The sequence below is a fragment of the Bubalus kerabau genome, chromosome 9 (assembly GCF_029407905.1).
Source record: "Bubalus kerabau isolate K-KA32 ecotype Philippines breed swamp buffalo chromosome 9, PCC_UOA_SB_1v2, whole genome shotgun sequence".
Classification (NCBI taxonomy): domain Eukaryota; kingdom Metazoa; phylum Chordata; class Mammalia; order Artiodactyla; family Bovidae; genus Bubalus; species Bubalus kerabau.
The window spans coordinates 103,807,813-103,831,240 of NC_073632.1; the positions used below are offsets into that span (position 1 = coordinate 103,807,813).

Genomic DNA, 23,428 nt, shown 5'->3' on the forward strand with positions numbered 1-23,428 from the left:
GGGCATTGGCTGACTGCCCTTGCCTTCTCCTTCCTAGATGAGTTCTCGGGGCTGGAGACCGACACGGCAGTGCCCACGGAAGAGGCGTACGTCATCTATGATGAAGGTACGATTGATTCCAAGCACATGATTGGGGGTATTTTCTGATTAGAGAATCTGATGTTCGTTACTAAGTGCGTGCACAGTCGCTCAGTTGTGTTTGGCTCTTTGATACCCCATGGACTGTTAGCCCATCAGGCTCCTCTGTCCATGGAATTCTCCAGGCAAGAATACTGGAGTGGGTAGCCATTCCTTTCTCCCAGGGATCTTCTCCACCCAGGGATTGAACCCGGGTCTCCTGTGACTTCTGGCTTGGCAGGCAGATTCATTACTACTGAGCCACCTGGGAAGGCTGAGGTGGGCTAAGTAGATGGTCTCAATTTCTGTTTCCCTCAGAACTTGGGGCTGGAGGGCAACACTTAGAGAAGGGTGGTGGTACTCCCCTTCCAAGTTACCTCCCCTTGCCCCATAAAAATTTGATCCAGAGGAAAACTGTGTGCTTGATACACAGATGCAGCCTCCAGACAAGACCCCTGAGCCCCCTTCCCTCCATCTCAAACCTTCTCCTCCTTCTTTTGGAAATTCTGGAGTTACTTCAGTCTGAACAACCCTGCACCACCCATACACATTAATAAAAACGACTTAGTTTAACTGAGTTCCAGCTTCCCCTCTTGGCTCTTCTCACTCTCATTCTTTCCTTTCCTTTTCTACATTTAAAAAGCAATGCGGTAGATGTGCTAATTTTTTGAAAATCAGAATGTTTTCAAGTGAGAGTGAAGTTTCTAAGATGAAGAACAGGCTTGCTTTGCATGGTGTCTGGTCACTCCATTCATAGTAATTACTGCTGTGATTATACTTACCTCCCTGTGGTTGTTCTTGTGTTTTGTAAATTGCCCCCGAAATTGAAGGAAATTTGCGTAGAAAGCTTGTCCCCTTCTCAGTGCTGGCCTTTGACATGTGGGGTGTCAGTCCTCACCAATGTGCTCAGTCTGCCCGCTGCTGGTTGTAGATTCAAGGCTCTTCAGTCACGAATGTGGGAATAACGTCATCTCTGATGCAGTCACGATCTTCAGTGTAGTTGTTTAATCCCCAGTTTTCAAAACAAAACAAAACAAAACAAAACAGACCTGAAAGAAAAACAGCAGATGTGAGAAAGCAAAGGAAGTTTTCTTAGCACCTTTGGAAATAAAACCCTGTGATTTGGAGCTGTTGAAAAGGGAGCAGAATTTTCTTTTTTTTTGTTAATGGATTAGTTCTCTCAATAGGATTAGTCCCACCTCCCCCTCAGAAAATAACCCCTACGCAGGTGACAAATTTTTTAAAAAATCAGGTTTCTTTTCTCGTGTGATACTTTTCTGGCTTTAAAAGGGAAAACTACTTAGGCAGAGAATGGTCAGGGACCAGTAACAGGAGCTGCTAACCTGGGTAAGTTCTAAGGTTCTATCCAGCTTTGATTCAAAAAATCTCATTTTTCTTGTCATGTGTGTTTCTTTTTAATTTTTTCCCTTCCTTTCTTCTATCTGCAGCTGCTTTTCCCTAAGGACTGAAAAATGGTGGGTGGGGGGATATTGTTTTGTTAGCAACAAATTCTGTTCAGGTATAGCGTTTATTCTAGAGTCTGCTGCTGCTGCTAAGTTGCTTCAGTCATGTCTGACTCTTTGTAACCCCATGGATAGCAGCCCACCAGGCTCCTCTGTCCACGGAATTCTCCAGGCAAGAACACTGGAGTGGGTTGCCATTTCCTTCTCCAATTCTAGAGTCTGTTTGTGTGCCTTTACACTTGAGTGTTGCGTTCAATCTTAAGGTGCCCCTTTTCTGGACGTGCCCAGTTACATCATATCATTTCAGATTATGAAGTTGAGACCTCAGGGCCGCCGCCTACCACCCAGCCCTCCACCACCACCACCACCACCACCACCACCACCACCACGACACCCGCTGTCATCCCGCCTGAAGGCTCCATCAGTTCCTACCCTGAAGAAGAATTCGATCTGGCTGGGAAGAAACGTTTTGTTGGTAAGTAGAAGTTCCTTAATCAGAGAAACATGAGTTTTTAGCTCTCATCCTTTGAAGAAGAGCAGAATGAATCTCTTGGCTTGGCTGTGGCAGCTCGTTTGGACCAGAGGTTTTTCCCAGGGTGAAGTTTCCACTTGGGCGAGTCAGTGCGTCAGTCCTGTTTAGATGCTTTCTAAGCATGAACTTGCTCTCTGCAGAAGTCAGGGGAGCAGGCACGCAGGAGAACATTTGGTATCCGATGGAGCAGAGTTTCGAGAGGCTGTCTTGTGCAGATGAGGAGTAAGAACTACTTAATAGTCATCAAGTCCAGGGACTATAAGATTTTTGTTATAGCCAACTTTTCTGAGATGAGACTTTTATTAGGCCTTGCCTGCACATCGGTTTTTTGTTTGTTTGTTTTACTTATTTATTTAGGCTGCTCTGGGTCTTAGTTGTGGCATGTGGGATCTAGTACCCCAACCAGGTATCAAACCCAGGTCCCCTGCTTTGGGAGTGGGGCGTCTAGCCACTGGACCGCCAGGGAAGCCCCTGAGTGTTGTTTGTTAACTCCTCCCTAAAAGATGAGCAATTTGATGAATTGAGCTACTAGTATATCTTACAGTTTCAAAGAGCTGAAGCTGTTTTCCTTGAGGTTGTTTCCTATAGTTTTCATTAGCCTCAAGGACTTGCAATCTAGAAATTGACCGTATTCCTCTTTCTCAGTTATTAAAACAGTGTCAGGAAGAAATTTTATGCCATTAAACTGTGTTTCATTCCCTTTGGGAGCCTTCTTTTCCCATGCCCTTAATGAACTTTGCTAATAAGACAGATTAACATATCACTAAGTGGAAAAAAATCATTTGTTACTGAGTGGAGACAGGCAACAGCTTAAACTAATATCACACTTTTCTGTTTCCAAAACAAATGTTCTGCCATCAGCGAAGAACAGTTCTTGTCAGCCAAGATGTAGTATTGAGTGTCTGAACTACTCATACTTGAAGAACAAGAATCTTAATTGGAAGGAGGATTCCTGAGGCCAGTGGTAATGCTGGCCCATGGCATGCTGCAGCCTGGCTGAATTCACTGAATGTTCTGACTTTTCTCTCTGTGGTTCCATGACAGAAATTGAAATGCTTTCAGCACTATTATTAGCTGTTCCGAAGACCTCTTCAAAGGCTGAAAGGCTTACTATTGTCTGGCTGTTTTCATATGCCTATAACTTTATAAAGCACAGTAGACAGCTCCCCAAACTTCCTGATCAGATCCATGCACAAGCTCAAAACGCCTAATTTTGTATGGATTATTGGAAAACAGAGGAGCTTAAAAATTGCTTTCAGTTCTAACAGCCCCTGGGAATGAGAAGCTATACAAGGAGATGCAGTGGGATGTTTAGAAAGTTCTAGAAACTGTTACTTGGGAACACTTGGGGGTCTTGAATGTATAAAGCCCAAATCCAATTCCTTGGCTATTCTAGCGTGTATGTAATAAGAAGTCTTGTGGGCTCTTTCTCAGCACTGGTAGGTTCAACTGGAGTGTGGGTTATCAGTTCTTATCCTGCCTTAATCCTGGGGCCCTTGTATCTGCTGAGATCACGAGTGTAGGAAAAGCTTGAAGCTATCCATAAATGTGAGTTGCTATTTTCATCCTGAGTGGTAATGTTGTAGATGGCTGTTCAGGCCTATCCTGTGCAGACATGGGTGCAAGGGGTTATGTGAGTCCCTGATGTCCCAGGGGAGGCCAGCCTGGACTGAGGCTAAGGTTGTACATCTTGGCTGGTGTATGTTTTTTTTTTTTTTCCTGGTCCCAAGACAGTCTAGGGAATGAAATGTGTTGAGAGAACTCCAAGTTGGATTCAATTGCACCTTTCCAAGTTTAAGGGCACAGGAATGGCACAATGCCGCAGAATTCTATTAGACATTAAATTGTAGTTTGGAGACGTTTCAAAACCACTATGAGAGCATTGATGTTGATGGGGCAATGGGATCTTTTGAAACCACCAGATTGAAAGCTATAATAAATATGTGGATCCAATCAGGAGAGGTAGGGATGTGCGCTTGTGTTTGGCCTCAGGGCTGATGACCCTGGATGTTTAGTAGAAAGAGACTGAATGTTGGGTCTACTCCATGGAGCAGACATCATGTTTCTACCCTCAGAGAAAGCCTTAAGCAACCCTACTGGGTATCTTTGTTCTTTTCCAGCTCCTTACGTGACGTACCTAAATAAAGACCCATCCGCCCCATGCTCTCTGACTGACGCTCTGGATCACTTCCAAGTGGACAGCCTGGATGAAATCATTCCAAATGACCTGAAGAAGAGTGACACGCCTCCTCAGCACGTCCCCCGCAACATCACCGTGGTCGCGGTGGAAGGCTGCCACTCATTTGTCATTGTGGACTGGGACAAAGCCGCCCCAGGGGATATGATAACAGGTGAGTCCAAGGCAAGTGCTCAGAGTTCCTGTCAATCTGCAGGTGGGAAATACAGACAATAAGGGATGAATGGATGATGGATGAGTGGATGGATGGAAGATGGATGGATGGATGGGTAGATGGATGAAAAGTGGATGGATGGATAAATGAATAGATTGGATAAATGAATGATGGGTGCATGCAACGATGGATGGATGGATTGGAGAAATGGATGATGGCTGGATGCAAGGATGGATGGATGGGTGGATAAATAAATGAATGGATTGGAGAAGTGAATGATGGAAGGGTGCCAGATGGATTGGTCAGATAGCTAGATGGAGAGATGCATGGATGAACTGGATGGACGAATGCAGATATTTTCTTTTAAAAGGATGGAACAGAGGCAGTTAAGGGAAGCCTTGTAGGGCAGTATGAGGAGCACTGGATGGAAGTCAGAAATCCTGAACCTTAGTCCCAGATGGATTTGTATGACTTGGAGCTACTGCTTCATTTTCCCTGGACCTTGGTCTCCTCTTATACAAAGTATCATTAGGTCTCTTACCCTGTAATCCTGCAAGCAGCCAGGGAGTCCACGGAGCCCTTGTCAGATGAGCTCCTGCAGCATGGGTGATGAGAGCGCTCCTACTGTGTGCTTCCTGGGGTCATGATCAACCCTGGGGTCATGACTCAGGCTCTTTCCAGGTCTGCTCGGTGCTTCCAAATCAGTCTTGGTGCTCCTGAATTCCTTAGGTGGGAACTGGATGTGATGGAGAAAATGCCCAGGGATCTTGAGCCTCCAAGATCTTGGTCTGTGAGATGTTCATGAGTTCATTCGACTCTGCCAAAGACATATTTGAGGATAAATTTGTTGAGATGAGTTCTTACACAAAAGAGTTAATGTTTTCTTTGGATAGACACCCTTCTTTTGCAAATGATTCCTTTTGGGTCAGTGAGTTATATAAGAGGAAGGAATGTGTGTGTGTGTGTGTGTGTGTGTGTCTCAGGGCTGGGGATGGTGGGATAAGCCAGAGTTTGACATGTTATGTCACTACCATGCTGATGTTAATCATCAAATTCAAAATTTTTAATGTTCATGCTTTAGGTCCCCAGTATGATCTCTTAAAATGAGGGAAAAAAAAAACCCCAAGCACAACCAGAGAGCTAATTTTTTTTTTTTTTTAATGAAGTTTGCACTGCAGCGCAAAAGTCAGGATAAAGGGCACAGGACTGAATGCCTGGGTGTTGTGCCAGGCAGGATGGAAGGGCTGTGGAGAGCCAGGGTGCAGATCAAGGGGTCTGAGTCTTGGTGTAGCTATACTTGCTGGGCCCCCAATCTGAGTTGCTCAGGCCACTGGGGCCAGCCTCTGTGAAGTCCAGAATGTTCCTAATAGCAAGCAAATAAATCAATGGCAGGAGGAGAGCTTGTAGTCAAAACAGCCAGAAAATCCTTTTATGAACTGAGTATGATTTTATGAATGGCAGTTTTGAAAAGCAAGAGAGCAAACAGGGAAAATATAATCATGGAATACTTTATCTTAAGCTACTTAGCTTTTGATCTCTTGCATAACAGATGTTACTTAACATAAATATACCCCTGTGCCCTGAGCCCCGGGGCTTCTGAGAAACAGAAAGATGGATACAGGATGAAAGGACCAGCCACTTTAGACGTGCCCGCTGGGCTGGAGCGTGAGGAGCCTTCGGAGAATTCCGGTAAAGGTCGCTGGACTTAACTCCGACGCAGTTCCTGTAACATCCCATAGAGGGCGTGCTTCCGAAACACATGCTCCTGTTAGCTTTGCGTAGAAAGCCTTCCGAAGCTCTCCAGAGACTGGGGTCATCTCATCGCCACATACCCCCACCATCTAATCCCAAACCAAGCCCCAGGGCCCTAATCACGAGCACTCATGCCACGAGCATAAATAATACGGCTGAGGTGTTATTGGGATTCAGGTCCCAATAGAAAGTTGTGCCAACTCCTGCCAACTGCTTATCGTGGAATATTTCAGTGCACGACAGCCCTGTGATATGCAGAAGAAGCATGTTAGGCCCTAGAGGCTAAAAGAGAAAAGCATGGGAGTGCTTCATCAGTTAATGAATCAAGCACCAGCTCTTTTAGCTGCAGAACAACGAGGTGAAGTGGATACCCAGGAGCCTCCTAGACCCAAAGGGAAGATCACACTTTCGGGCCCGCTGCAGGGCGTTTGGGTCCTGGTAGCTGCGTGAGATGTAGATCACTTTGCTGATTTCCACCAGCGGTTCTTTTCTTTCACACGGGTCCTGGTAGCTGTGTGAGATGTAGAGCACTTTGCTGATTTCCACCAGCGGTTCTTTTCTTTCACACGGGTCCTGGTAGCTGTGTGAGATGTAGAGTACTTTGCTGATTTCCACCAGTGGTTCTTTTCTTTCACACGGGTCCTGGTAGCTATGTGAGATGTAGAGTACTTTGCTGATTTCCACCAGAGGTTCTTTTCTTTCACACAGGTCCTGGTAGCTGCGTGAGATGTAGAGCACTTTGCTGATTTCCACTGGTGTTTCTTTTCTTTCACACGTGGTTGAGTCAGTGTGTAACCAGATGGTGGCCAAACGACACGAAACTCCCGCAAAGTAAATAGGTCCACGACCCGCTGCCTACCCTGATCAGTCCTAATGAATGAAGCTGTCTCTTCATCAGCAGTGACTCCGTGGGAAATCACCTTCGTGGTGTGCCGAGGTCCAGCCCCGGCTGATCCAGGGTATTTGAAGGGGAGACGGAGTAGGCGACCTATTTATTTATTTATTTATCAAAGATATAAAGAGTAATAGAATGAGGATAGCTCAGTAGGAAAATTCAGTGGAGAAAAGAAGCTGAGTAGCTTGGTTTACGCGGAAAATCAATATAACCTGTGACACCAGGTTAGCTCTGACCACGGAGGCCGCAGGCGCCCTCTCGAATAGCGGAAGGTGCCCCACCTTAGACACCTTCTCGAGTGGGTCTTAGAAGCCCAGGCAAATAAATGGTCGCAGAGGATATCTGCGCTCCAGATGGATACTCAGCTGGAGGTTGAGGGGAAGAATGACATGGGGAGACCAAGCGTTGGTGAGCAAGGCCCATAGCTTTATTTTCAACAGGGGCTTTTATACCCTAAGTTACACATAGAGGATAATAGGGGATGCAAAGTCAGCAGTCTTTGATGCTTATCAAAAACCAGAGTTTCTTTCCTGCAAATTTATCGTATACAAATGATTTAGGTGATTTACATCATCTTCTGGCCAGAAGGCCTATTAACATTTTATGACTCTTGACAAGGACTTATCAACAAAGACTTATTTTCTCTAAGAGTAATTATTTTAAGGTTTGGCGCCATCTTCCGAAGATGAAATTACATTCCTATAGGGCGGATGTGTAATGGGTTTACAACAAAGGAAAGAATTTATTACCTTAAGGGTCTAAAGTTACTAACACCAAGGCCACTACTTATTTTTTCTACATACCAACTATATTAATTAATACACATTCAAGGATACAATTCAGGGGATGTGGAAACTTGGCAACAAGCATTGGTTCATCAATGAAATCTTTTACTAGTTTTATTTTGACAGTTTCTAACTCTCTGAGAGGCTCTAAGCTATTTGAATATCTTAAGCTTCCCGTGCCTCTCGAGGCTGGGAGACTGTAAACAATCGTATGCAAAGCTGTAGGTGTCCGGGTAAATTTGTCAGGCGAGTTAGAGAGCCATCTGAGGGGTTTGGATTTAAACACTCCTAACTGCCCAGGAACTTTATTAATTGGAGCTGTAAGTTAACTCTTTGACAGAGAGAGCGAGATGGTGGTGGGGGACAGCCCCCAGTAAAGTCAAAGGTGAGAGCACAAAGCAATAAAGGAGGCAGACTCTGGTTTTTGGGGGTAGATGCTTGAGAATATCCGGGGGCACTCCCGAGGCTCGATCCCGCCTTTGCGTATGCCGAGCCCCCTTCCTCATGACCTTTGTCACGAGTGGAATGTCTCTCGCCGGCTTCCGGCAGTGGTGGTCTCTGAATCTTTTTAGGGCTGGTTTTGATAAGAACAGAGAATGCAGGAGTTACATGTGCTCAGCAAGCACGTTATAAAAATCCAGACACAAGGATGGGCAGGGAAACCTGAGTAGTATATGGGATGAAGTGCAGCGTTCTAATGGTATGAGGTCAAAGAGGATGAGCCGGCCTGACCCATCAAAGCCAGGGCTCCTCGGGCACATCTGCCCCTGGCTGGACCCTTGTTGGGTACAGTGTCACCATCAGCTCCTGTGACTTGATGTCACCATCTTCAGAGGAGGAGGGTACCCTATGGAGAGAGAAGCAACACTTCCCAGGTCCCATGAAATAGCTGTTGAAAAAAGAGAAGAAGGAATTTCTCTGAAAAGGCTTCAGAGCCCAGGACCCCTGTTTCTGCTCTCTGCCTGTTGGGGAGGAGCTATGTAACTCTAATCCACTCTTCCCATCACCAGAATAGACCTTGAGGAGGCGATTGGTGAGAACAGGTTGCTAAATAAAGCTATTTGCCTCTTCAATGCCTTTTCTTCATCTTCTTCTCCTTGACCTGTGATCTGATTCTCCCAGCCCAAGTTTTCTTCACAGGCTCATCCTCTTTGACCCGACATTAAAGATCAGAATTGCTTAGTCCTAAGTCTAAGAATTGCATGGTCCTAAGTCACTTTCCTTCAGTTCAGTTCAGTCGCTCAGTCATGTCCGACTCTTTGTGACCCCATGGACTGCAGCATGCCAGCCTCCCTGTCCATCACCAACTCCTGGAGCTTGCTCAAACTCATGTCCATCGCATTGGTGCTGCCATCCAACCATCTCATCCTTTGTTGTCCCCTTCTCCCACCTTCAATCTTTCCCAGCATCAGGGTCTTTTCCAATGAGTCAGTTCTTTGCATCAGGTGGCCAAAGTATTGAAGCTTCAGCTTCAGCATCAGTCCTTCAGTCCAGTCCAGCTAGATAGTAGCCTCCTGCTCACCACAGCTAGAGAAAGCCTGAGTGCAGCGATGAAGACCCAGCACAGCCATAAATAAATAAATAAATTTAATGCTTATAAATATATATACACATTTAAAAAAGACATGTGCGTGGATAAAATCCTGGAGAGAGAAAACAAAGGGTAAGAAGAAAAGCTTTAGCTTCAGCTGAAAGATTTTACCCATGCACAGGTCTTTTTAAAATGTATGTGTGTGTATATATATATATATATATATATATATATATATTTACAAGCATTTAAAATTTTCTATTTGTTTCTTTTTGGCTGCACTGGGTCTTCATCACTACACTCAGGCTTTCTCTAGCTGTGGTGACCTGGAGGCTCCTGTCTAGTTGCTGTGTGTGGGCTTCCCCTCGCAGCGGCCTGTTGCAGAGCAGAGGCTGTGGGGCACAGGGGCTTCAGCAGCCATGGCCCGAGGGCCAGTACAGGTTCAGTAGTCGCAGTACGTGGGCTTCATTGCCCCTCTGAATGTGGGGTCTTCCTGGACCAGGCATCGAGTCTGTGTCCCCTGCAATGGCAGACAGGGCCCTAACCACTGGACCACCACGGAAGTCCCGATGCATGTGGTCTCAGTGCCTCTTGGTGATGAGCCATTGGTTTGTAGGTCAAGCCCCAGCCTGCTCTCCTCTGAGCCTCAAACTGAAAAATCATGTCCACTTGACACTATCATCCATCATGTCTCCAAAGCTTCTCAGACTCAGCATATCCAGAATCAGACTCATGATCCAGACACACACCTGCTCATCTGGGTTTTCTGTCTCACTCTCTGTCCATTCTTGAAAGCCTGAAGTCTTTGGAGTCATCTTCCCATCTCCTTCTCTATTTCCCCTCTGTATTCAGTTCATCACTCAATCCCGTTGCCTTTACCTTTCGGATTTTTCCCGCACGCGTCCATTGTTCCCCATTAACCACCCCAATGCCTGAGCTGTTGTGACCACTCACCTGGATATTGTCACAAATGTCCTGCTAGACCACCCCCTCCATACACCACAGCTGTCTGGTCCTCCACTCAGCACCAGAGAGACACGGAAGACAGTCTTGTTGTGTCGCCCCGTGAATGTTTTCCTTTTCTTCTGGAATGAAAATCAAAAGCCTCTGTGACCAAAGAGCCTTGCATATTTTTTTTTTTTTTCATCTGATGCTTCTTTAGCTTCATTTCCTGTCGCGCTTCCCCTCACCCTGCAACTCTGAGGCCCTCCTGGCTCCTGGTTCCTCCCTTTCCTGCATCTTTGCCCAGGTATTCCCTCTACCTGGAGTTCTCCCCACTTCCCATCGTGCATCGTGACTGCTTCCCATCCTTTAGTTATCAGCCTGATTTCATGGTCCTGGGAAAGCGCTCTGCGTCCAGCTCTCCCCACCCGCCAGCGCCCCCAGCACTTAGTTCTCGTCAGGCTGTGTAAACAAGCTGTATAATCATACTTGTCTGTCTGCCTTGCTGCTCCTGAAGTTTCCAGTAAAATGAATGATCATTTAATCTCTAGCATTTACTATACAGTAGCCCTGACTTGCAGGAGGCACACAATAAATATTGGTTGAATGAATATACAGTAAGCACACAATAAATATTTGTTGAATTAACAAGTATGAAACTTGGACCAGATATTTGGCCTCTAAGACTCAGTTTCCTCCTGTGTCAGAATGGAGACAGACAGAGAAACCTAAGGTCAGGAGAATTCATCAAAGTAAAACCCGATCCAAAGTATTTGGCATAACATTCGGCGCAGAGGAAGTACTTGGCAAATATTTCCTTCCCACGTAAGAGAGCAGCGTAAAGGATGTGTGACACTGTGACAGGAAGGTCACTCGGCCCCCCTGGGCGGCCTGGCAAGCTGGGCAGGTATCAGGGCAGAGTCCACCTGCTGAGCTCCATTAACAGCAGATAAGGCAGAGCTGCCTGGCTGTTGTCACTGGACGTCACGGTCGAGGGCAGGCAGAGATATGCAACAACTAGAAACCACAGGAGAGTCTATAACAAGAAGTGGAGAGACCTATCGAGTTTGGGATCTTTCAGCCACAAGACACGGCACTCACCATCACAGATGCTTTATTTCACATAAAGGATAGTTGTGTATACCTCTACCAGGAACTTCTTAGATACTTGTGTGGAGGTCACTGCTCTTTCCTTGTGCTGTGCGTTCGTGGTTAGATGTGATTAGTTTCGAGGAGATGAGGAAGCCCGGGACTGTGGGAGATCAGGAGAAGGAAGAAAAGTAGGGAACCAGCTAGTCGTCAGGAAGTGTCTCTGCCGTTACCTGCATCTGGTATCGCCAGTGGGTACCAGCATTCTACCCCGTCCTGACCCAGCACACTGCTTGCTCCCCTTCTAGACTTCTCCCACAGAGCTGCCCCCACCCCACGGCTCCTCCCACCCTCCCTGAGTTACGCCTCTTGGGTGATGCTTCCTTGATGCTCACGGGGTTCCACCTCCTCTCCTCCTGTAGGTCCTCCTACCCTCCCCAAGTTACACCTCTTGGGTGATGTGCTTCCTTGATGCTCACGGGGTTCTGCCTCCTCTCCTCCTGTAGGTTACTTGGTTTACAGCGCGTCGTATGAAGACTTCATCAGGAACAAGTGGTCCACCCAGGCTTCATCAGTAACTCACCTGCCCATTGAGAACCTGAAGCCCAACACGAGGTATGATGCATCAATCATTTATAAACAGAAAATGAAACCTGCGGGGGAAAAAAAAAATAAAAGAGACCTGCGTGTGTGGTCACGGATATCCTCGGGTTGAAAAGGAAAGGCCTAACTAAAAGGCCTAACTCAAAAGAATTCTTTTGAATTCTCTAGTTGTTTCTCATAGACTGTGAGTGCTTACCAAGTGTCATGTACTTTTCTTCGAAGAAAGGACTATGTGCTTTGTGATTGTTAGGTTATTGTGTTTATATTTTGTTCCCTATTTTCCAGAGACTGAAACTACCTACCATTGGGAAAGGAAAGACTGTTCTGTGTGTTGAAAGGGAACCCATCTGTTTGCAGTCACCAACATGGTGACTTTATGCAGCACAAGCTTCATATATGACATTAGTGGAGCAGCGATTGAGAAGCATTTTTTATTGAAGTGTAGTTGATTTGCAATGTTTGTTCATTTCTGCTGTACCTAAAAGTGATTCAGTTATGTATATACATATACATACACACGTATACATACATACACACATTCTTTTTTATATTCTTTTCCATTGTGCTTTATCACAGGGTATTTAATATAGTTCTTTTCCTCTCCAGCAGGACTTTCTTGTTTACTCACTCTGTATAATAATTTGCGCCTGCTAACTCCAGCCTCCGCCCCCACCCTTGCTAACCACACGTCTGTCTCTCTGTCTGCAAGTCTGTTTTTATTTCGTAGGTAGGTTCATTTGCATCATATTTTCATTTCTGCATATAAGTGGTATCATATGGTGTTTATCTTTCTCTTTCTGACTGACTTCATGTCGTGTGATAATTTTTAGTGCCATCCATGTTGCTCCAGACGGCATTGTTTCATTCTTTTTTATGGCTGGGTACTGTTCCCAGTGTTCCATCGTGTATGTGCACCATATCCTCTTTGCCTGTTCCTCTGTTGATGGATGTTTAGGCTGTTTCCATGTCTTTGCTGTTGTCAATAGAGCTCCTATGAACATAAAGCTACGTTATAGGCCCAGGCGTGGGATTGCGAGATCTCATTGTAATTCTATTTTTAGTTTTTTGAGAAACCTCATGTTGTTTTCCATAGTGGCTGCACCAACTTATCTATTTCTACCAGCAGTGTAGGGGGGTTCCCTTTTCTCCCCCCCCTTTCCAGCATTTGTTATTTGTAGACTTTTTGGTGATGGCCATTCTGACTGCTGTGAGGAGTACTTCGTTGTAGTTTTGATTTGCGTTTCTCTAATAGCTAGTGATGGGACCAGATGCCATAGTCTTCGTTTTCTGAATGTTGAGCTTTAAGCCAACTTTTTCACTCTCCTCTTTCACTTTCATCCAGAGGCTTTTGAGTTCCTCTTCACTTTCTGCCATAAGGGTGGTGTCATCTGCATATCTGAGATGATTGATATTTCTCCTGGCAATCTTGATTCCAGCTTGTGTTTCTTCCAGCCCAGCATTTCTCATGATGTACTCTGCATAGAAGTTAAATAAACAGGGTGACAAGATACAGCCTTGATGTACTCCTTTTCCTATTTGGAACCAGTCTGTTGTTCCATGTCCAGTTCTAACTGTTGCTTCCTGACCTGCATATAGGTTTCTCAGGAGGCAGGTCAGATGGTCTGGTATTCCCATCTCTTTCAGAATAGACTCCGGGAGTTGGTGATGGACAGGGAGGCCTGGCGTGCTGCAATTCACGGGGTTGCAAAGAGTCAGACACGACTGAGTGACTGAACTGAACTGAACTGAACTGAATAGCTAGTGACGTTGACCATCTTTTCATGTACCTGTTGGCCTTGTGTACTTCTTCTGTGGATAAATGTCTAATTAGGTTCTTTGCCCGCTTTTCAATTGGGTTGTTTGTTTTGTTGTTGTTGAGTTGTATGAACTGGCTAAACATTTTAATAGCTGGTACTCAACCTCTGTGATGTAGAAGTTCAGATCATTCAAGAAAGATATATTTTACATGTTAATATCAGTTATAAGATGCGTGGCTTCCTACATGGAGAAGTGGGTCACCAGCCAGAGGGCCATCTGGGAGTGAGTTTTTAGCCCTCAGTGTGAAATGTGCAGAACTTCTCTCAAGGGTACAAACAGTGTGTGTGTGCATTTCCTATTTTATATTCTCTGGTCTTGCTGGTAACACCCATCAGGAAAGCTTCCATCCTTGGTGGGTGAACGTGGGCATAACACCAAGGACATGATGGTCGCGCTGTGGTGTGCTTCTAAACTGGCTGTTTGGGAAAAAAAAAAAAGTAACAGCTGCTTTATGGTATTTGCCAATTTCAAGCTAGTCTGGGCCTGCAGAATTGCTGATATTTAACGATCGGCTCTCTCTGAGGCCTGTAGTATGGCTCCAGCACACCATGTCGCGTCCAGCCACTGTATTTCCACAGCAAAGTGTTCTGAATGATGTGACTTGGGCCCGAGGTCTCCCGTTTTTTTATACAGTCAGAGGAACAGAGAGGAGATTGGAACAAAATGCTCTCCTTAAACAGAAATTTGAACCTTAAACAGAACTGTTGAAAGGGACAGAAACTGGACAATAGCCTTGGGCACCAAGAGACTTCTGAACTAGCGGAGAACTTTGCCCAGGGCCTGTTAATGCCCTGGGCTCACTTGAACTGAGCTTTCATAAACTATTACAAATTTCAGGATTCAGCAAATAAAAATATCAGGAAATTGAGAAAGCCCTTTTCTTAGCTCTTCCCTGATAGTAATGAAAAGTTGATTCATTATACCAAGAACAAAACTAAAGAAAACAAAGCCAACATCCCTCTTTTTTTTGTTTTTAATTGTGTTCAGAGCGCATGTTTTTACAGCACAACCTCAGGAGCAGCTGAAGGAGGCCTTAGCGATGTTTGGCCTCCTGACTGCTTGTAAATCCTGGACTCCTGCTGTCCCTGCCCCCACAGCCCGGTTTTCTTGTGACAACTTTTGGTACCAAACTGATGTTGAGTTTTGAATGCTGTCAGGGGATGGTTAAGTGGGATGGTCTATTCATTTTTCCTATAGTTATGAATGAGTGTCCACAGCTCACTCAGTGAGAGCTTACTGAGTGCTCAGGGCCAGGCCCCGGGCTCCAAAGAGGAAAGAGCGGAGGGGTGGGAGAGGGGCCTACAGTACACCGTGGCCCCTCATGGTGCTCACAGTCTGACAGAGACTGATGGTTTATAAACACGTAGGTGTGGAGTTTCCCCGACCAGCATCCTGAGAGAGAAGCACCCTGTGCTGTGAGTGTGTAATAGGGGGCTTTTTCGCGAGCTCGAGGATAAGGGGCGGTCAGGCGAGGCAGATGCACAGCATTTGACCTGGAGAAGGTAAGTGATCTGTCAAGTTGCTTGAGGCAGGAAGGGTGTTGGGAAGCTGGTGTTTTTGAGGAAGAGCAGGAGGCCGATGTGGTAGGGGGGATGGAGGAGAGAGGGGGATGGTGGCTGGACCAGCCAGTCACAGATGGGCCCCAGTGTCCGCTGAGGCTTGTGTCCTGTGTCCACCCATGCTGGGGGCCCTGGGAGATGATGGACTGGGAGCAGCAGCGGCCGGTGGGGCTCCTCCCAGTCATTCTTTGGAGGGAGAGTGCTCGCTGGCTTCCTCCTACGAGGGTTTCCTTCAGACCCCTCCGTGCCCGCGTGCGTGCTAAGTTGCCTCAGTCATGTCCAACTCGTTGTGACTGTAGCCCTCCAGGCAACTCTGTCCATGGGATTCTCCAGGCAAGATTACTGGAGTTGGTTGCCATCCCCTCCTCCAGGGGATCTTCCCAACCCAGGGATCAAACCCACGTCTCTTGTGTCTCCTGCATTGGCAGGCGGTTTCTTTACCCCTAGCGCCACCTGGGAAGCCTAAAGTATACAGATCTGTCACCATGGAACCTATTCAAAAGAAGGTGCCAGAAGCTTGTATAAGAAGGCAAGGCGTGGGATGCTTTTGTTACTTAGGTGAGATAGAGACACTTCAGGGTATGAAATATTTATTTTAGTCTGTAGAAAAAAATGTAATGTGCTTTTTGAAAAATTTGCTTTTTTTATAATACCATATTGTTTTTCAGCTTGGCGTATGTAAACTTACTTTGACACAGTAGGTGGAGTTCAAATGGAAATAATGCAACTGTAGAATTGGGCCACGTGGGCTTTGTGGAGGAATGGAGTCATTGTGTGGCAGGAGGGTCGATTTGGAGAATACTTAGGTTTCAGTGTAAAATAGAATGGATACAACTAAGAAACTGGAGTAGGCTCTCCCAGCCAATGGGTCACCCCTCTGCCATCGCCTCTACTGCACAGGGTGCTTCCCTCTGCCAAGCTGGGGAAGTGGTACCAGGTTGCCTCCAGGGATGACCTGAGAAAGATGCAGCAAAATAAATGTCCCCGGTAGCCTGTGAATATCAGTATCACACCCTAGGTTTCAATTTCCTATTTTTTTAAGGAAAAGGCGTCTGTAAAGTTTGACTGTTATCATTGACGTATGCCAAACCCACTGTTTGAACTGCCAGCGGAGTTTGCCTTAAATAACTCCATGCCCGCTGAGTTAGAAGTATGCACAATTGAGAACAACACAAAGTGCTGAGTGAATTGAGCTTTGGGACTCATATGTTCTTAATTGTGCATATCTTTTTTTTTTTAATGAAATTTTAAAAAGGATTCTGTCCTAAATGAGATGTGAATATACTTTCTTGAAAAGCTTAAGAGAAGACTTGGTTTTACCAAATGGACTTTTTCTTTGCTCTCTGTTAATCAAACCCAAAGTTAAATACCTCTGTGTAACTGTGAGGCCAGAGGCTCCCCTGGGGACCTCAGCTCAGATGCTCAGTAGGCTTGGTGCCAGGGCAGAGGTGCAACAGACATGCACCTTTGCTCTCTGGGTGTAAATAGTTCTCCTTTTAAAACTTTAGTGCATCTTAGTCCGTGTGATCTGTGTGTCTGACTTAAACATAGGATTTTGTAACACTGAAGTGTAGCTCCTGGTGCTCAGAAGCCAAGGCCCCTTCTGGACTCTCTGAGGTGGTAGACACACTCCCCCGCCCAATTTTTTTTTTAACCCTCTTTCTTTACCTGGACGCAGTTAGGGACTGTATGTATTAGTTGCTCAGTTATGTCTGACTCTTTGTGACCCCATGGACGGTAGCCTGCCAGGCTGCTCTGTCCATGGAATTCTCCAGGCAAGAACACTGGAGTGGGTTGTCATTTTCTTCTCCAGGGGATCTTCCTGACTCAGGGATCGAACCCAGGTCTCCCACATTGCAGGCAGATTCTTTTATCATCTGAGCCACCAGGGAAGCCCCAGTTAAGGACTAAGAGGGCACAGATAATACCTAGAATTCCAGGGGGCTGGACAACATAGAGATTAACCGTAGGTAGAGTAGGTCTCAACTGCGTTGGCTTCCAGTATTTTCTCATCACTGTTCTTGGTCCTGTAGCTTATGAGAGTCCAAAGTAAGATGCTCTTGGACTCCGGACTGAACTGGCTTATCTCCTTCTGGATGAACAGGCTGATTCATGCCATGTGCTTTCTAGCACATTCTCTGTTCCAAGACAAAGATTAATCCCCAGAGCCTCTGCAGGCCTTTTCCACTTTCCCTTCCTGGACTTGCTTCTCTTTCCTTGAGGCACAGAAGCTGGAGACTCAGTGATTTTAAGGCTCCAGGCCAAGCGTAGCACTTGTCCTGTGCCCAGAACACTGCTGTCACGTTAATTCCCCCAAGGAGGCCAGCTTCTGGACTGGCGCAGCCTCCCCCTGCCAACAGCAGGTTGCATCATCATCAGTCTGTCGGACATTTATACACCACGTCCAGGGATGAGACTTAGGCTAGAACTGGAATTCTGCTCGGTAAGCATTTCTCCCTGCTCTAGCTTCTCCGTCTTGCTGGTGGAACTCAAGATGAGACAGGAGGGGGCCATACCGTCCAATGGCAGGCCTGCAGGGCATGGCCTGCATGGGGCGGGTGAACCCTTGATGCTCTACATAACACACACAGTCCAAGTGACCTGTTTGCCTAGTATGCCCAGTATGCCCCTCCGTTCCTAGTGGGAACATGTCTATGCTGTTCATTATATTGTTCTAAAAGCTATTTGAAAATGAGAAAGTTCAGAAATAGCATGAAGAAATAGCGGTGGTGTATGCATTTGTGAAAAGATAAGACTCGAACCCTGCCACAGAGTAAGTGCTCAGTAGTTTGGTTGTTTATCTCATTATACAAAAATTAAACAAGGTTCTCTTTCAAACTATGTTTTCTTCGAATTTCAGGTATTATTTTAGAGTTCAAGCCAAAAATCCTCACGGCTATGGACCTGTCAGTTCTTCAGTCTCATTTGTTACAGAATCAGGTATGGATGACTTCATGTTCTTTTTTTCTGTTTTCCTTAAAAACAAGTAATCTGAAATCAGGCCTACAATAGAATAAAAATGGAACAAGTAAAACTTCTGTTTAGTCAGTTCATATTGGATATCACTTTATAAGATAAACATGATTTTCTTTCTGCTAAGTTAAATCTTGGATAATAAAAGTAGTCTTCATTGGCACTGCTTGAAAAGTGAAAAGAGCAAATTCCAATGAAAAGGGAAGAAAATCTGGTTCTTAGCCATGTGGGAGAGATGACTGTGAATCCATCTAGTTGCAGAGGCAAGTTCTTTAAAGCTATTGCAAGCAGCTGAAGTGCACACGTGTCATGTGATCTGAGGGGCAGTTGCTTCTTTCAATCAGTCACGTCTCTAGGATGCTTCCTTTCCTAGGAGACAAAGATATCTCTACTTAATATGGAGGGTTTAATTAAAATGCTATCCATCCTGCAAGCAGCGTCACACAAAAGATGTCCCTACTTTGGGTTGCTGGTGTGCAGAGCTCTCAGACCCTTTGGTGAAGTGTTCCATGGTCATGGTCTGAGGCAGTACACACGGTGTCGGGTGGTCATGGTCCGGGGCAGTACACACGGTGTCGGGTGGTCATGGTCCGGGGCAGTACACACGGTGTCGGGTGGTCATGGTCCGGGGCAGTACACACGGTGCTGGGTGGTCATGGTCCGGGGCAGTACACACGGTGCTGGGTGGTCATGGTCCGAGGCAGTACACACGGTACTGGGTGGTCATGGTCTGAGGCAGTACACACGGTGCTGGGTGGTCATGGTCTGAGGCAGTACACACGGTGTCCCGTGGTGGGTGGTCATGGTCTGAGGCAGTACACACGGTGTCGGGTGGTCATGGTCCGAGGCAGTACACACGGTGCTGGGTGGTCATGGTCCGAGGCAGTACACACGGTGTCGGGTGGTCATGGTCCGAGGCAGTACACACGGTGTCGGGTGGTCATGGTCCGAGGCAGTACACCCAGTGTCCGGTGGTCATGGTCCGGGGCAGTACACACGGTGTCAGGTGGTCATGGTCCGAGGCAGTACACACGGTGTCTGGTGGTCATGGTCCGGGGCAGTACACACGGTGTCGGGTGGTCATGGTCCGAGGCAGTACACACGGTGTCCGGTGGTCATGGTCCGGGGCAGTACACACGGTGTCGGGTGGTCATGGTCCGGGGCAGTACACACGGTGTCCGGTGTTCATGGTCCGGGGCAGTACACACGGTGTCCGGTGTTCATGGTCCGGGGCAGTACACACGGTGTCGGGTGGTCATGGTCCGAGGCAGTACACACGGTGTCGGGTGGTCATGGTCTGAGGCAGTACACACAGGGTCCCGTGGTCATGGTCTGAGGCAGTACACACAACTGGTTCATGGTAGCAGTTCCTGGGTTGGCAGCCTCTCTGTACAGGAAGCCAGGTGGGAGAGCTGGTGACCATGGTCCCAAGACAAACATGTACAGGAGCCCAGCAGGGTCAGCTCCACACTAACGTGGCTCTCGCTTCCATTTGGTTAGATCATTCTCTACATGTAGCTTGACCCCAGAACATTTGCCTTTGGAAGATATTTTTAAAGGCAGTGATTTAAATCTACTGAATCAAAATATATGGAAAAAGCCTTTTTTGAGAATATGCTTTATACTGGAATTGTTGGCAAAGGACTTCAAAATTGGTGTTTTCACGTGTTTCATCTAAGAAGTGTGTTTCTCATTAGTAATTAGAAAGAGTACAAGAAAACCTTTATCAGTGAATTTGCTACAATAATGTGTCTATGGCTGAATTTCCTAAAAATAACATGGTCTTTTGGCAACTATCAGGATTAACATGATAAACGTCTATAGAAAAAAACCCAAATAATTCAAATCTAAATAGTTATCAAGAAACTGAGGGCTGAAATTGGAGAGTAGAAGATATAAATGTAACTTCTGAGACTGTGATATAATACTTTTAAAGTTTTGGCATATGCCAAATGAATATTGCACTTTATCTACTTCAGCTTGGTTAGCCCTTTCAGTTACAAAAAAATTCCATAGCTATGTGGCTCCATGACATAATAGTGAATTCAGCTGTTTCTTTTTCATTCTACAGATAATCCTCTTCTTGTCGTGAGGCCACCAGGTAAGTTCCTCTTCTGGATAATCTTGACATTCTAGTAATAAAGTTGGATATTGAACATGAGATTGTTATGGTTACTCACAAGTAGACATGCCAAACCATTTTTGTATTGTCATAATTTTCCAACAACTTCTGTGGTTTCTTTGCACCCGCTCTCCTAATCTAGGGAAAAGAATGGTCTGGAAATTGTTAGATAGGGTCCTAGTAGACAATAGCTGGGCTTCCCTGGTAGCTCAGCTGGTAAAGAATCCACCTGCAATGCAGGAGACCCCTGTTTGATTCCTGGGTTGGGAAGGTCCCCTGGAGGAGGGCATAGCCACCACTCCAGTTTTCTTGCTTGGAGAATCCCCATGGACAGAGGAACCTGGCAGGCTATAGTCCATGAAGTTGCAAAGAGTCAAACACAACTGAGCAACTAAGTACACCACAGCCCAGACAATAGCTATAAAAACCATTGTGGGCGGCCAATAACCTATGAAGCGGTAACTATTTTCCTAACCTCCTTGAATATTTTAAATTGCTGAAAAGATAGCAAAATGGATTAAGAGTACAGAAAAAGTTTACTTTGTTTTTCAAATAAACAGAGAAAAATCTATTGCCTAAGTTCAGGACAGGTCTTAGGAGTGACAGGAACAGTAGGCATCTGTGCTGAGGGGCTCTGGGGGTGGGGAGGTAGGATGGTATGACCCCCCAAGGTCAAACTTGTCATTATAGCTTATGTTCCTTGAGGCCCAAGGGCTTTTTCTTACTCTGAGAATCCTTTATGGAAATGCAAATAGTTCACATATCTTCAGGTGTGAGGAACTCCTGAGCTGTACTTCAGTACAAAGAAAGAAGAGAAGAGAGAGTGCACCCATCGGGAGATGGGAAAGCTGCTCAGAAAAGCCCTGCAAGGAGGGCAAGGCCCAGTGAATAAGCCGAAATGTCTGGTACTTTGTACGAGAGTGAACACTGTGAAGTGCTGTGACTTGGAAGCTGTGCTTTGTGTTGTCCAGGCGGCGAGCCCATCTGGATCCCGTTTGCTTTCAAACATGACCCTAGCTACACGGACTGCCACGGCCGACAGTATGTGAAGCGGACTTGGTACAGGAAGTTTGTGGGAGTCGTTCTCTGCAACTCACTGCGGTATAAGATCTACCTCAGTGACAACCTGAAAGGTAGGTCTTTGGGGATGGCGTGCTGAGGGAAGGTATGAAAAGTTTCTAGTTGATCAGATATTAGCTTGACATAACAGGTGCACCAGAATGCAGTTGAGGTGTGGACCGGTCATGTCTCAGTCTGGCTCAAATGCAAACCAGTTTTGCAGGCTCTATGATAGAGTGACTTGTTTTCACATGGGTACTCAAGAATATATGTATATATTTTAAATCGACTACTTTTTAGGAATGAAGTCCAGAGTTCTATTAGAAAATCAAAGGCCATTTTTCTTTGTTGTTGATTCTATAACAGTAGGCATGTGTGTAAGCTGGAATTATTGAGGACAAGTCCACACTATGGTCTTTGCCACTGGCACAACTTTACAGAAAAAAAATGTAGATGGTGAAACATAGATGAGCTGCACTGTTTATTCTGTGTCCAAACAAAAATTACATTGTTTTCCTCATGGTAGGGGATTCAAACAGAGAATAACATACGTACTTTGGACTACTAACATTTCAAAATGCCATTTCTACCCAGCTGGCTTTGACTCACCCACCTACACATAACTGTTTTATATTTCAAAATTCATACAACTTTTACTCTTTTAGCATACATTAAAAAAACACTTTCCTTCAGCTGGTTTAGATTTTATCATAGGTCAGTTATTTTGTTCTTTTATTTGTTGCTAGTGATCATCATTTCTCGATAATGTCAAAATCTCCCCAACCATCCCCCGCTCCAGCAATTTCTCAGTGCTATGCCTTCCCGACAAGCAGTGTCTGTTTCTCTCTGCTTTTCCCCTCCTCTCCCACACTGCCCTTTCCCTCCTCCGCTTCAGAATTCCTGAGAGAGGTTCCACAGCCATGTCTGGTATTGCAGGGTTGAGAGAAACAACTCGGCCCTACTGTGCAGCTCTGGTTCAGGACCAAGGACAGCACCTCCTGCTACAGACACACCCTACTTCTAGTTTCCTACGAAAATAGGTCCCACTATTTTTACACATATTCATGCTTTTCATAATGGTTTCATAAAGTATTCTCTATCAGAGCTTCCACATTTTTGAAACCATAGAGTAGAAAGGTCTCTCATTTATTGGCTGAAAATGCCTATAATATTCATAGTTTCCATTTAAGGAAACTTGCTAAGTATATAGCATACATGATCTCAATAAATCCTTACAATGCTTTGAAATCAGTGCCATTATCACCATCTTTCAAACATGGAAAGTATGACACACAGAGTATAAGTAATGTGCCCTCTTCAGTTCAGTTTATTCGCTCAGTCATGTCTGACTCTTAACAACCCCGTGGACTGCAGCACGCCAGGCTTCCCTGTCCATCACCAACTCCCAGAGCTTGCTCAAACTCATGTCCATCGAGTCCCTGATGCCATTCAACCATCTCATCTGCTGTCATCCCCTTCTCCTGCCTTCAATCTTTCCAACCATCAGGGTCTTTTCCAATGAGTCACTTCTTCCCATCAGGTGGCCAAAGTATTGGAGCTTCAGCTTCAGCATCAGTCCTTCCATTGAATATTCAGGACTGGTTTCCTTTAGGATTGACTGGTTGGATCTCCTTGCAGTACAAGGGACTCTCAAGCGTCTTCTCCAACACCACAGCTTAAAAGCATCAATTCTTTGGCACTCAGCTTTCTTTATGATCCAACTCTCACATCTGTACATGACAACTGGGAAAACCATAGCTTTGACTAGATGGACCTTTGTTGACAAAGGAATGTCTCTGCTCTTTAATATGCTGTCTAGGTTGGTCATAACTTTTCT

General features: G+C 45.7%; 1 protein-coding gene across 1 annotated transcript in view; it reads left to right on the forward strand.

The window, feature by feature from the left end:
- The window catches only part of FNDC1 (fibronectin type III domain containing 1), a 113,892-nt gene that overhangs the window by 85,524 nt on the left and 4,940 nt on the right, over positions 1 to 23,428 (forward strand). Inside the window, exons 15-21 of the mRNA XM_055536128.1 lie at positions 38 to 106; positions 1,888 to 2,055; positions 4,233 to 4,463; positions 11,964 to 12,072; positions 18,298 to 18,377; positions 20,482 to 20,511; positions 21,504 to 21,665. Coding sequence (XP_055392103.1) covers positions 38 to 106; positions 1,888 to 2,055; positions 4,233 to 4,463; positions 11,964 to 12,072; positions 18,298 to 18,377; positions 20,482 to 20,511; positions 21,504 to 21,665 — 849 coding nt within the window. The remainder of the gene's footprint in view (positions 1 to 37; positions 107 to 1,887; positions 2,056 to 4,232; positions 4,464 to 11,963; positions 12,073 to 18,297; positions 18,378 to 20,481; positions 20,512 to 21,503; positions 21,666 to 23,428) is intronic.